General features: G+C 36.8%; 1 protein-coding gene across 2 annotated transcripts in view; it reads left to right on the plus strand.

Annotated features, from left to right (window-relative positions):
• WDR70 (WD repeat domain 70) overlaps nt 1-15451 on the plus strand; it is a 308244-nt gene that overhangs the window by 66899 nt on the left and 225894 nt on the right. For both annotated transcript variants that reach the window (XM_079916599.1, XM_079916598.1), the window contains exon 7: nt 3720-3853. In XM_079916599.1, the coding sequence (XP_079772725.1) occupies nt 3720-3853 (134 nt within the window). The remainder of the gene's footprint in view (nt 1-3719; nt 3854-15451) is intronic.

Raw genomic sequence — 15451 nt, forward strand, 5'->3', positions numbered from 1 at the left:
GCTCCGCCAGAGCTCTGTTTTCTGTTACTCATTACCTTTCATATCCTTTTGGTGGATCATAAATGGAGTATATAAGCAGCCACAGAGATCCTGATACTTTATTTATTTGTTTGTTTATTTATTTATTTTTAGCTGCATTGGGTTGCTGTGCATGGGCGTTCTCTAGTTGCAGCAAGCGGGGGTTCCTGTTTGTTGCAGTGTGCGGGCTTCTCATTGCGGTGGCTTCTCTTGTTGTGGATCATGGGCTCTAGGCGCATGGCCTTCAGTGGTTGTGGCACGTGGGCTCAGTAACTGTGGTTTGCTGGCTCTAGAGCACAGGCTCAGTAGCTGTGGCGCATGGGCTTAGTTGCTCTGCAGTATGTGGGATCTTCCTGGACCAGGGATAGAACCTGTGTTCCCTGCATTGGCAGGTGGATTCTTAACCACTGAGCCACCAGGGAAGCCCAAGGTCCTGGTACTTCAGAATGCTAGCATTGAAGATCTCATTTTGTCACTTTGCCCTTTGCTTTCTTCTTTGCCATCTTTCTTCTGTCCTTAGATTAAAAAAAGTGAACTTTGTAGTTTATCTTGTTCTTTCCTGATAGAGGGTAATTAATCTTACATTTGTCAAACTGGATAGCTGTTTGTTTTGTATGTGTTTTTTTAATTTACAGTCCTCGTTCCTTTTTTAAAAGGGCTATTTATTGTCACATTTGTGCCAGGCACTGTGCTGGGCACAAGGATGGTCTTTGTGCACATGGAATTTACACTCTTTTTTTTTCTTCTAGTTTTTAGAGTTTTTAACTCATTTACAAATAAGAAAAACTGATACATGCTAACATAAATAATTTTTGTGAAAAATTACTTTTTTGAAAGCGAAAAAACCCATTAATGAGGAGAGTGATATTATTTCACAGTTTTGCAAATCTCTTTAATATCTGTCTTAATAGAAGAGGGCTGGATTTATCATACCTGCTTTTTTGCATTCAGTCTTTTACAATATCACACATCCTGTAGCCTCTGAATAAAAGGCAAATGATGTCTTAGTATTGTAAAAATAGCTTTGATCTTGAGTACACTTGAAAGGGTCTTGTGGACCCTCCAGATCACACTTTGAGAACCACTGCTGTATTCTAATCTCCTCATTTTACATGTAAAGGCCCTGGATCTCGAGAGATTAAGTGAGAAATCCAAAATTACATGGCCTGTTCATGATGGGATACAGATCCTAGAGGTTTGTCTCTCTTCTCTTGGTTGGGATCCTCAGTCACAAACCTTGGAAATATACCCTAATGGCCTGTCCTGTTCTCTCTAGTTGTTGCCTCTAGCAAGGACTGTCACAGTATATTACTGCCCCCTACTCACATTTTTTTAAATGAAAGAAAAGAGGAAAATCAACAAACATGATAAATTCTGCTATAGGCTTACTGTGTTAGTATCTGAATTAGAATTTCTATTTGAACTAAAATGCTAAGGCAAATTGTATTGCACTCTATTCCATGTAAGCTGCTGATGACAGACTGCACAGTAAATATCACAGAGAGATATAGAAAGCAGATTAACCATAGTCTTACCAATTATCACATATTCTGTGTCTGAATGTAATGCAGTCACATATCCTAGGAAGATTTTCACAAGAAAAGGCTGAAAAGGTGGTGGGTATATTAAGAATTTGCAAATAAACTGGCAATCTTTTGGAACTTTTTAGATAAAATGGGAGTTTTTCTGAAATTAGATATTTTCCATTCCTTAGCCAGACCTTATTTTGTCTTCTTTTTAAAAAAATCAAAGAATCTTCTTGGCCACTTAAGAGATCATTTCCTTTGTATCCTACCAGATGATCCAGAGAAGGATCATAGCCTTGTTCCTTTAAACAACCTAATGCCCAGAAAAGCTGGTCCACTAGAGGAAATTCTTCCCAAGGAATATACTTCCTACTTTCATTTTTTTTTAGGTTCTACATTTTTTGGTTCTAAATTATGAATCACATCCATTTCTTTTTTCATTAACATAGTGACATAATGGTAATTCTCTTCCTCAGTGAAAGAATTCACAACAGAGAAATTCCTGGCGGTCCAGTGGTTAGGACTCTGCACTTACACTGCCGGGGGGCACGGTTTTGATCCTTGGTTGGGGAACTAAGATCCTGCATGCCGCGCAGCACAGTGAAAAAAAAAAAAAAAAGAATTCACAACGGCGAACGTTTTTTAGGTGAAGAACTGCTTCTCCCCAGGTTTCCCTTTGGGCACATTCTTCCCAGTTTACCCTGAAGTCCAAATGACCACCAGGAAGTTGGAAACTGCAGGTTGCAAACAACACTGTCCTTTTTCCCAGGAGAACAGTGAGGATGCCTGCAGCTGGTCACCATTCCTCCCACCCTGATTCAGGGCCTCAGCCCCTGTGGCTCCACACTGGTGGTCACGGGGTAGGAGCGAAATTTACACTCTTGAGGGGAGGACAGGAATAGAATAGACAAGTCACAGATGAATTTGCAATTTCAAATTACATTGTAGGGAGATGAACACTGGTGGGGTTAGCTTTATCAGGAGGAGGGACACCTCTAATTTTAACAGGAGGGAAGAAGGGTAGAGTGGGCATGGAGGCAAGTAAGTCTGTAGTTGGTGGTAGCAAGTCACTTCTTAGACTTTAAAAACTAATGTTTATTTAGTTTTATTTTCGATTGTTTTAAGACATATTGTTCAAGCATTCAAATGATAGCTCTCATTTGAATGCTTTCTTTAACCCATTTAGGGTACATATCTAATTTAAACATATAACAAGTTATTTGCTATATTTGTGTATAATTCCATTATATTCTGAAATCAGTATTCACAGGTAGTAATTGAAATGAGTGTAAGTTATTTTGTCAGTATCTGGTTTTGACTGCAGTAATTCTGTTACATTTAATTAACATTTCAAGTCTATTTGGAGGATTGATTTGTAGTGCCTTTCTTTATATAAAACTATGATCCTTTTACTGTCTCATGTATATGATAATCACATTTAATATTCCTAATGCAGTGTTTCCTTCTGAGAGGTCAGTAGATCCAGGGACTAAGTGCTTTGGCAAGAATGATAAATGTAGCTCAAGAACAGTGAGTTACACATTGGATATTTGTATGTGAATTGAACCTTGAAAAGTTCACGGGGAAAGCAAAGATTTTATGGAACCAGTATAACTGATATAATGTGGTTAGTTACTTACAAATTCAGCTTTAAAAATAATTGTTTAAGGTGACTAAACAATTAGCCAAATGCACAAGATAATAATTTCTACTTTGCTGTATTTTGTTAAATAGATTTATGGTTCCTATTGGCATTACTCATTTTGGGAATTTTAGATTCATGTGTTATTCATTTAGTGATAGTCAAACAATCTTAAAAGGCTTCCTCAAAATTGTTTATTGAAAAAGCTGAATTGTTTGTAAGATTTCTACTTATATACTAAAGCAACTTAGTTTATCATATGACAGCTATTCTGAGTACATGGTAGATAAGTTTGGATGACGCTACTGATTAGATTAAACTAAAATATTTTCTTGTATTTCAAAGAAATAATACTCCTAATAACAAAGCCACATAATATAGAAGGTGCTTTCCATTTTCACTTTTCAGAAGTAACAGCAGTGGTGATCTATATTTACAGTGCCTGTAAGGTAGGAAGTAGGGTTAGAGAAAGGAAATGGGGTTATAATAGACAATAAGTAGCTTTTCTCCATTTTTTTTTTTTTTTAAACCAGGTTTCTGCTTTGGGTCTGGATCCCTCAGGTGCCCGTTTGGTGACTGGAGGATATGACTATGATGTTAAGTTTTGGGATTTTGCTGGAATGGATGCTTCTTTTAAGGCATTTCGATCCCTTCAGCCCTGTGAATGGTATGTATTATGCAACTTAATACCTTCATATTTGAAGACACAGTCTCTTGTTATTTGAATTCTGTTTATGATGATTTTTACCAAAATACAATAAGTTTACATGACTATGTACTACGTTCGTTATTCAGATGAAAGCGAAGTGTACCTTTTATGTTTCTTTTCTTTAGTAAATTTCCTTTAGTTTCATTCATTTATTCTTTAGTAAATTTCCTTTAGTTTCATTAATTTATGTTTTAAAGACTGCCTTTTGTTGTTATGTTTTAAAGACTGTCTTTTGTTGTTTTTTAAAAAATATTTTAATTTAGAAATCGTTACCTTGCCTAGTTTATTTTAAAACACTTCATTAAGTACTGTGTAATACTATGTGTGTGTACAACGTATGTTAAGCCAAGTGCTAGTTGGTGCTGCACTGTGCAGGTATGGTCAGCTAGCATTATATTATTGTAAAGGACTTTACATGTTGCTACCATAAGCCACCCTCTTATTTCTACTTTTGACCATCGTTGATCTTTTAGCGTATTGGATATCAGAAATGGATTTTATTGGTGAAACTATCTTGTTAACTTGCATAACGTATGTTGGAAATGAGCTTTCAATGATGAGATTTAAAAATATTCAAGATATGTGGATTAGCTGAAATTACTCTGACTCAATTTCTTACTCTTGCATGAATGGGGTATAAATCTAGTTTTGCCTTCAACCTGAACTCTTAGGGGTTTTGTTTCATGTCCACTTGTAAACTCTGGATTTCATCAACTATATGGAGAAAGTTCCTGTCTGTGGACTGTTGAGCGTTTGCTTCCAGTGAACCTTTTGTGAAAGTGGTGGTTGGAGCATCTAAATGAGATGCTGGGATTTTTCTCAAGCCTGCAGAACAGATCATATGAATTGTTTGTGCTTACTTGCCAATAAATATTACATAATAGATGTCTGTCTTATGTGGATCAGAATTGAGTCAGACCTCAAATTTCTCTGGCAGTTATATAGTTATCTAGCAAAATAACCTTGCTGACTAAAGTGGCTCTGGTCAGTGTTCTACAAATCATTGATTTGTAAAGTTTGAAGTTATAACTCTTAAGCTGTCTAGTAGTAAAGATTTGAGAATTCCCTAAATAGATCTTAACAGATATAGGATCAATTGAAAGGAAAAAAAAAACCTGAGTATCTCCAATGATGGCTATATTTAAAATAGCTCTTATGATTTAAAATAGTGACATCTATCTTGAGTTAGTATGATGACCTTTTTTTAAAATACATTTATTTATTTTATTTATTTATTTTTGGCTATGTTGGGTCTTCGTTGCTGTGTGCGAGCTTTCTCTAGTTGCAGCGAGCAGGGGCTACTCTTCATTGCAGTGTGCAGGCTTCTCATTGTGGTGGCTTCTCTTGTTGTGGTGGGTGGGCTCTAGGCACACGGGCTTCAATAGCTGTGGCTCATGGGCTCAGTAGTTGTGGCTCGTGGGCTCTAGAGCACAGGCTCAGTAGTTGTGGCGCACGGGCTTAGTTGCTCTGTGGCATGTGGGATCTTCCCGGACCGGGGCTCGAATGCGTGTCCCCTGCATTGGCAGGCAGATTCTTAACCACTGCACCACCAGGGAAGCCCCATGATGACCTTTTAAAAATGTATTTAAAATATGTTGTTTAGGGCTTCCCTGGTGGCGCAGTGGTTGAGAGTCCGCCTGCCGATACAGGGGACACGGGTTCGTGCCCTGCTCCGGGAAGATCCCACATGCCACGGAGCAGTTGGGCCCGTGAGCCATGGCCGCTGAGCCTGCGCGTCCGGAGCTTGTGCTCCGCAATGGGAGAGGCCACAACAGTGAGAGGCCCGTGTACTGCAAAAAAAAAAAAAAATGTTGTTTATACCCCTTTTTCCCACATGATAGATAGTCTCTTGATTCATATAGGGATTGTGCTCTCCTTCTATCTCTACAACTATAAGGTGACTTGTTCAGGACTATCCAGTGCTATATCAATGATCAGCTCTGAATGGAATACATATCTCATGAGTCTCAAGCCAGGGCTCTATTATTCACTAAACTATGTCATTTGCTACACTGTTGTAATTGAAAATGCAGAAAAAACCAAGAATAAGCTTGTTTTCTCTTCTGTAATTAAATTGTTGCATCCTATATGTAATTGTGAGCTATCAAAGATTAGATAGATGGGAAGAAATAGAATTCTTGACAATTCATATAAAATTAATATAAAACTCTAATATTGCAAACATTATGTGAATGTTACTCCTTTAAATCATGAGAACTATTTAACTTTGCCATCACTTGCCCCTAATCTCAAAGTAATGTGACTCTGCTTTTTATGATGTTTTTGTGACTCAGTGTGTATTTTACATCTATTTACATATTCATCTATAATTCCCTTTTTACTGTAAAAAAGATTTCAAATGGAGAGAAAAGCAGAGGAATTAGTATGATAGCCATCTACCCTTTACCTAGATTTAAGTTATAAATATTTTTCTTTATTTGCTTCATCTCATTTTTGTAATTTTTGAATTATTTAAAAGTAAAGACACTGTTTGTATGTAACAAAACAGAAACAGACTCACAGATAAAGAAAATAAACTAGTGGTTACCAATGGGGAGAGGGAAGGTGAGAGGGGCAGGATAGGGGTATAGGATTAAGGAGATACAAACTACTATGTATAAAATAAATAAGCAACTAAGATATATTGTACAGCCTAAGGAAACATAGCCATTAGTTTGCAGTAACTTTAAGTGGAGTATAATCTATAAAATTATTGATTTGCTCTGTTGTACACCTGAAACTAATAAAATATAAATCAACTATAATATAAGAAAAATAAAGACAGACACACCTTTCACTTTGAAATACTTCAGTGTGTTATCTTTGAAAAAGATAGACGCTTTCTTACATAAATGTAGTTCCATTATTATTTTTAACAAAATTCTTCAGAATTCCTTAATATTTCCAATAAATATTCTGTATTTAAATTTCCCCATTTGCCCTCAAAATGTGTTTTTTAAAAAATTTATTTATTTATTTTATTATTTATTTTGGCTGTGCCGGGTCTTAGTTGCGGCAGGCAGGATCTTTAGTTGCAGCATATGGACTTAGTTGCAGCATGCATTTGGGATCTAGTTCCCTGATCAGGGATCAAACTCGTCCCCCTGCATTGGGAGCACAGAGTCCTACCCAGTGGACCACCAGGGAAGTCCCTGAAAATGTGTTTTAATGCTGGTTTGTCAGACATGGATCCAATCAAGTAATACACATCACATCTATTTTATATCTCTTACGTCTCTTTTAATCTACACTGACCCTTCCTTAACCATTTTCTTTCCCATAACTTTGTTAAACAGACAAGTCTAGTCGTCCTCTATGAGATTCTTCCTTCCTCATTTTCTAATTGCTTCCTTTTGGTATTATTTAAGTTGTTTCTTTATCTCCACTATTTCCTATAAAAGATCCAAAGGCTTGATTTTAATCCATATTGTTTCACATCAGATGGCATGTATTGTCTGGTTGTTGTCACTATTAGTAACTAGCAATTAAGACTGATCCCTGGAGTAAGCTGGGACATCTGATTCCTCCATTGTAAAGTTAATATTACATACTTGAGATAGGCAAGAACTTTGGGGGGAAGATACCTTGGTACCATGTAAATATCCAGATTCTATTCATCCTTTCACTTAATAAGTTTAGCATCCATTGATTATTCATACCTGAATCATTTATTTCATCGAGGGCTGCAAGATAGTGGTTTTCTAATTCTGTTGTTTCATCTACTTTTACTTGCTGGCATTCTTCTAAGAGACGTACTTTTCCTCATGCCTGATGTTATTTGGTTCCCCTGAAATACAGTTCCTAATGGAGTGTCAGGATAAATGCTTAGTTATTTCCCTTTTATTACTCATTTTTAGCTTATGGGTTGGTGTTGATAAATCAGTTGTTGCTGTTATTCATGGTGATAGTTTTTTTGCTTTTTCTTTTTTGATTACTGGTATTTATGATTTTAAAATTTTCATGTGTTTCAGTCAATTGCAGTCATTTTTCTTTTTTTTAAAAGAATTTTATTTATTTTTGGCTGCGTTGGGTCTTCGTTGCTGCACTCAGGCTTTCTCTAGTTGTGGAGAGCGGGGCCTACTCTTTGTTGCCATGCTCAGGCTTCTCATTGCAGTGGGTTCTCTTGTTGCAGAACACGGGCCCTAGGCGTGTGGGCTTCAGTAGTTGTGGTGTGCAGGCTCAGTAGTTGTGGCTCTTGGGCTCTAGAGCACAGGCTCAGTAGTTGGGACGCATAGACTTAGTTGCTCTGCGGCATGTTGGGATCTCCCCAGACCAGGGATTGAACCCATGTCCCCTGCATTGGCGGGAAGATTCTTTTTTTTTTTTTTTTTTGCGGTACGAGGGCCTCTCACTCTTGTGGCCCCTCCCGTTGCGGAGCACAGGCTCCGGACGTGCAGGCCCAGCGGCCATGGCTCATGGGCCCAGCCGCTCTGCGGCATGTGGGATCCTCCCAGACCGGGGCACGAACCCGTGTCCCCTGCATTGGCAGGCGGACTCCCAACCACTGCGCCACCAGGGAAGCCCTGGCAGGAAAATTCTTAACAACTGTGCCATCAGGGAAGTCCCAGTCATTATTCTTTTTGATGTTTAAAGTGTCTCAGATTTGGCCATTGGGAGTCCCTGATTGCTATGTAGTTTTGACATGACCTCATTAGTCTTTAAAAGCTTACTTATTTTCTGGAACAACATGTTGTAGGCTTCCCAGTACATGCCTTTCCAGGTCCCAGAGTGAGCATTTCCCCACAGACACCTGTTTTGTTAGTGGGAATGGTATTCAGAGACCAAATCTGGATGCTACACATGTTCATTGACATTGGGGTATCATTACTTCTTGACCTTTTCAGTGGAAAGAGGTGAAAAATATAGATAAGTGTGTGTGTGCTTAAATGATGAGATCATATTGACATTTCCATTTCAAAATTTTAGTAAACTTTAACTTTCTGAATAATTTTTAATATACTGAAAAGATATACAGATTGTCCAGAGTTCAGGTATACCCCTAACCCAGTTTCTCCTATTGTTAACATCTTACATTACCATGTCACGTTATGTTTGTGATAATTAAACCAACATTGGTACATTATCATTAGCTAAATGCCAAACTTTATTTCGATTTCACTTTTTTTATAAACTAATATCCCTTCTAAGATATTACATTACATTTAGTCTTCATGTCTGTTTAGTCTCCTCTGGTTTATGATAGTTTCTCAGTCGTTTGATTTTTATGACTTGACAGTTTGGAGGTGTATCGGTCAGGTATTTTGTAGAATATCCTTTGACTTATTTTTTAATGGCATTTTTCTCATGGTTAGACTGAGACTGTGGGTTTTTGGGCTGAAGATCACAGAGGTGAAGTGCCCTTCTTGTCACATATCAGGGGTACATGCTATCATGTTTTTAAGGTTTCTCCACTATAGAGTTACTTTTTCCTCACCTTTCCATATGCCATTCTTTGGAAGCAAGTCAACAAATGCTGCTCACACTTGGTAGAGTGGAAAAATTAAGCTGTCCCTCCTGAAGGGGGTGATAATTACATAAACTACTTGGAATTCTTCTGCAAGGAAGAATGTTTGTTTATTTGTTCATTTCTATTTATACCTTGAATTATAAGTCAATACTGTGTTATTTATTTTGTTGCTCAGATTGTTTCAGCTGTGGCCATTGTGAGCTCTTTCAGTTTGCCTCTTGTGTTCTTTTCTTTGACACTGTCTTTTGGTTATCCGTTTTGTGAAATGTCACGTGGGTTTATCCCTGGGAGACAAGGGAGGCAACACAATTATGTGCTTTGCTATCTGTACATGAACTAACACATGCACAGTGACCAATCAGGGACAGATTTTGGAGGAAGTGGTGTGATTGGTCATTGATCAGGATGCACAGCTGCTATTTATATAGTGATTTTTGGACTGAAGTGCTAGTAGCAAAATTTGTACTTTATGCAGTTACTCACAGTTAATATACCATAGTAACTGAAATTTGAACCATGTTGTTGGGGCCTGGTATTATTTATCTAAACCATAGCGACTGAAATTCATGCATATCAGAACCATGCAAAGCAAGGATTGCCTGTATTCGATATGCAAAAGTAAAAAAGAAACTCAATGGGACGTATAGAATGAATTTTTTTTTATTGTTGAAAATAAATTATATTCCTGTACTCTACTCTTCTGGTCTGCTAACAGACTAACAAGTTAATCATTAGTTTGGAAACTTATAAGCCTGGTTCTTGCTTTAAGTTCTGGGATAATTTAGTCAATAAAGTGTTTTTTAGTCAGATGTAACACAATTTCATACGTAGTAAGTATTGATTTAAGTGGTTGTGTACTTACATTCACTTCTGAGAAATTTTTTTGCAGGTTTACTTACTATATGATAATGGTTTTCAGTAGTTTGTTCATCGTTTGTGTCAGATGTTCAGCCTTTTTCAAGTGGATGAATGCTACTATTTTTCATCAGGTGTTTGTTGGTTTAAAATCGCTATTCATATAAATGTTAAAATAAGTTTCCACTTCAGAAGTCCACCAAAGATCCATAACTGAGGACACAGTTGTTTTGGGCCATGCATTGTGGAGATTGTCTTCCCAAAGCATTCTGTGAATGGGCACTCACTGGAACTGCTCAACTCTGACCGTTCAGCGTGAGGTCACTCAGCCCTGCATATTGCAGTAAATTCTGAGACTTGGCACATTACAGTTTTCTCAGACAGGGGTTTATGGGCATATTCTCAGGGGCTTATGAATTCTTTTTACTAATTTAGAAATTCTGTTTTTTTCATTTTGATAACCATTTGGCACAACGCTAATGCCTGCGTTTGTTTACCTTTGTGTTTAAAATCACCTGGGCTCAAATGCTCCATTCACTTTCAGTTGCCGTAGCCTCATGAGAAGGGAGCAGAGACACCCTTCATATATAAATGCCAAATGAAAGCCTGTTTTGTCATAAAGTGTTGTATGAACAAAGTTTTCATAGTAGTTATAATAGAGACACTTGGTGGAAAGACTGGATCATTGCTGTAACACAGCAAAATAGGCCTGTGCTAGTGCAGGCAACTGGTATTCATTAACTTGTTCAGCTGATGGCTGATTAAAGGACTGTGGCAGAGGGATATAATCAGTTTGTCTCACAATAAAGAAGTTGTTTCAATCTTTATAGTGTTGTGTCAGAAAACAACATCTTAAAATTAATTTAAATTTCATTGGTTATTTTGTTTTAGTATTTGCTTTTAAAAAAATCACTTTATTGAGGTTTAATTTATATACCATAAAATTCACTCATTTTAAGCGTGTAGTTCAGTAATTTTGAGTAAACTTACAGGGTTGTGCAACCATGACCACAATCTAATTATCATCACCCCAAAACAAACTTCATTCCTATTTGTGGTCACTCTCCATTTCTACCTCCGGCGTTAGGCAGCCACAACTCTGCCTTATAGGTGTGATTTTTCTGGATGTCTCATATAAATGGAATCATACAATATGTGGTCTCTTGTGTCTGTCCTCTTTCCCTTAGCATAGTATTTATGAGGTTCACCCATGTTGTAGCATACATCAGGACTTTTGTTCCTTTTTATGGTTGACTAGTATTCTGTTTTAGATAGATAGATAGATAGATGGCATATCTATCACTAGATGGCATATTTTGTTTGTCCATTCACCATTTGGTGGACATTTGGATTGTTTCCACTTCTTGGCTATTATGAATAATGCTGCTTGAACATTTGTGTACAAGTCTTTGGACATATATTTCCATCTCTTTTAACCTAAACTGCAAATTGCTAGGTCATATAGTAAATTTATGTTTAACATATTAATAACTTTACAGCTGTTTTCCAAAGTGGTTATACCATTTTACATTCCCACAAGCAATATATAAGGGTTCTAGTTTCTCTAAATTCTCACCAACAATTCCACATCCCCCGCCCCACTGTACCACGTGGCTCATGAGATCTTAGTTCCCCAACCAGGGATTGAACCCAGGCCCTCGGCAGTGAGAGCACAGAGCCCTAACCATTGGACCACCAGGGAATTCCCTCACCAGCATTTGTTTTTGTTTTTTTGATGATAATCATCCCTGTGGGAGTGGAGTGATAAGTGTTTACTTTTTTTTTTCAATTTCTTTTTATTTATTTTTGACTGTATTGGGTCTTCATTGCTGTGCGTGGGCTTCTCATTGTGGTGGCTTCTCTTGTTGCGGAGAATGGGCTCTAGGTGTGCAGGCTTCAGTAGTTGTGGTGCATGGGCTCAGTAGTTGTGGCTCGCGGGCTCTAGAGCGCAGGCTCAGTAGTTGTGGTACATGGGCTAAGTTGCTCTAAGACATGTGGGATCTTCCCGGACCAGGGCTTGAACCCGTGTTCCCTGCATTGGCAGGTGGATTCTTAACCACTGCACTACCAGGGAAGTCCTGATCAGTGTTTTCTCTTAAATTCATTGCAAATCTGTACTCTTGTAAGAGTTGTTAGTAAAAGGAGCCTAGTTATATGTTCATACTCAGTTAAATAATAATATAATAAAATTATTTATCATCACAAAGTGGTCTCTAAAATACTTTCCCATCAAAAGGAAGGTATTATTACTGAAGTTAAATGCACTACCTAAGGCATTGAGAAAGGGTTCAGTTGTGGAACAGTCTTCAAAATGTATTGAGTTAAAAAAGCACAGTATGGAATAGTACATAGTTTTTTAAAAAGCTTGGAAAAAATAATATAGGCTATTTGCTTATATACGCTTTAAATATTCTTGGAAAGGTACACAAGAAACCAGTAACACTAGTCGTCTATAGGGAGAAGAACTGATTATCTGGGAGACCAAGGTGGAAGGAAAATGTGTTATTATTTACCCTTTTCTATCTTTTGAGTTTTAGATACGAGGTGTGTATATTATTTAATACAGAGATACGTTTTTTTTTTTTCTAGAGAACAAAGATATGTTCTGTTTACCTAATAGTAATATTAATAATGTGTATCATTATCACAGCTAACATTTATTGAGCCTGGCTAGATTCTTTATATCAGTTAATTCTCCTAACTGCCCTATGTCATAGGTATGTTTATTATCTCCCTTTGACAGTGTGGAAATGGAGACTTAAAAATTAATTAGCCTAAGGTCATACAGTAAGTGACAGAACAGAGATTTGAATGCATGCATTCTAATTGTAGAGTTTGTGCCATTAATCACTATGTTATGCATAGGCACAGAGGGATTAAAACCATTTAGAGTAAGTGCCATCAGAAATAGTCAAGGGAGTTGTGCGTGTGTTTGCTTAAGTTCATTTATCAGTAAGCCTTACTTACTTTAACACTTTATTTACTGCCTTTGCCAGATAACTGAAGTAATACTATTTTAGCTTTTAGGTAAAGTTTTTAAAATTAGTTTACAGCTGATACTTATGCAGCATAATATTTAACATAATTGTGTGATAGATAAGTGTTTTTTTTCAGGCATTTGTGCTTTCTTTTGTTTTTCATGTTATCAGTTGTGAAAAAGAAACTGAAGATGGATAAAGGTTCCTCTTATAAAACTGTATTCATGATTTGTGTATGAGTTAATGTGTAAAGAAGCAGAGTTACATAAATTTCAGTAATCATATCATTGTAACTGTCTCATTTCTCCTGGCCAATAGCTCATTAATTGAATTCAAGTTAATGACAAAATGTTTTTGTTTGAACTTTTTATAATTATTAGTGAATTGGTAAACTCGCTTTATGAGTTTCCATAGTAATATTATTTTTGAAACTATTAGAGTTTGAAGCTTTTAGGGTAAGTAACCATAAGGCCAAATATGACTTTTTTCCCATAGATATCACTGATCAGTGGCATCATTAATTAGGCTCTACTTGAGAAGAAAAGTATAATATCAAATCCATCTAGCTACTTCAGTTTTGCATAACAAGCTTTTTTTTGTTTGCAGCTAATCTTGGATATCATCAATAGGAAAGAAAAAGTTATAAGATAACTTCATTCGTAAAGTTAGTAGGTTAATTAAATCACAAGTCATTCTTGGTATGTCAAGATAGTCCTAGGGATGACAGAACTTTCTTGTGGTTTACTAATTAGAAAGAAGGTTGTTGACGTGGTCTGTATGGAAGTCAGTGTGGGATCATGTGCATCACCAGAAAGCTTTAATATGAGGTGAAAGGTGTGTGGGAAAGCACAGTTAATATTCTTTGATATATATATACTACATACCTGAATATATTTTCTCCTTTGATATTTTCATTGTAAATTTATATAAGCTTAAGGATTTTTTTTTTTTTTTTTGCTTAATTTTCTGGGTTTCTGTTACCCTCTATAACTGTCATCAAGTTGCATAATTTGTGTATTTTGTCTCATTAACTGAAAACCAGTGACCTCTTGAGTTGTGTCTCAGCTCAGATGTCAGCTCTTCAAAGAGACCTATCCTAATAATCCTGTTAGAAGTAGCTTATCCTGTTTCCTTGATCTATATTTCTGTTTTTGTGCCAGTACCACACTGTCTTGATTACTGTAGCTTTGTAGTATAGTCTGAAGTCAGGGAGCCTGATTCCTCCAGCTCCGTTTTTCTTTCTCAAGATTGTTTTGGCTATTGGGGGTCTTTTGTGTTTCCATACAAACTGTGAAATATTTTGTTCTAGTTCTGTGAAAAATGCCAGTGGTAGTTTGATAAGGATTGCATTGAATCTGTAGATTGCTTTGGGTAGTAGAGTCATTTTCACAATGTTGATTCTTGCAATCAAAGAACATGGTATATCTTTCCATCTATTTGTATCATCTTTGATTTCTTTTATTAGTGTCTTATAATTTTCTGCATACAGGATAGAAAGCCCAGAGATAAACCCACACACATATGGTCACCTTATCTTTGATAAAGGAGGCAAGAATATACAATGGAGAAAAGACAGCCTCTTCAATAAGTGGTGCTGGGAAAACTGGACAGCTACATGTAAAAGAGTGAAATTAGAACATTCCCTGACACCATACACAAAAATAAACTCAAAATGGCTTAAAGACCTAAATATAAGGCCAGAGACTATCAAACTCTTAGAGGAAAACATAGGCAGAACACTCTATGACATAAATCACAGCAAGATCCATTTTGACCCACCTCCTAGGGAAATGGAAATAAAACCAAAAATAAACAAATGGGACCTAATGAAACTGAAAAGCTTTTGCACAGCAAAGGAAACCATAAACAAGACAAAAAGGCAACCCTCAGAATGGGAGAAAGTATTTGCAAATGAAGCAACTGACAGGATTAATCTCCAAAATTTACAAGCAGCTCATGCAGCTCAATATCAAAAAAACAAACAACCCAATCCAAAAATGGGCAGAAGACCTAAATAGACATTTCTCCAAAGAAGATATACAGACTGCCAACAAACACATGAAAGAATGCTCAACATCACTAATCATTAGAGAAATGCAAATCAAAACTACATTGAGATATCATCTCACACCGGTCAGCATGGCCATCATCAAAAAATCTACAAACAGTAAATGCTGGAGAGGGTGTGGAGAAAAGGGAACCCTCTTGCACTGTTGGTGGGAATGTAAATTGGTACAGCCACTATGGAGAACAGTA

This window comes from Stenella coeruleoalba (genome assembly GCF_951394435.1).
Source record: "Stenella coeruleoalba genome assembly, chromosome: 3".
NCBI classification, from domain to species: Eukaryota; Metazoa; Chordata; class Mammalia; order Artiodactyla; family Delphinidae; genus Stenella; species Stenella coeruleoalba.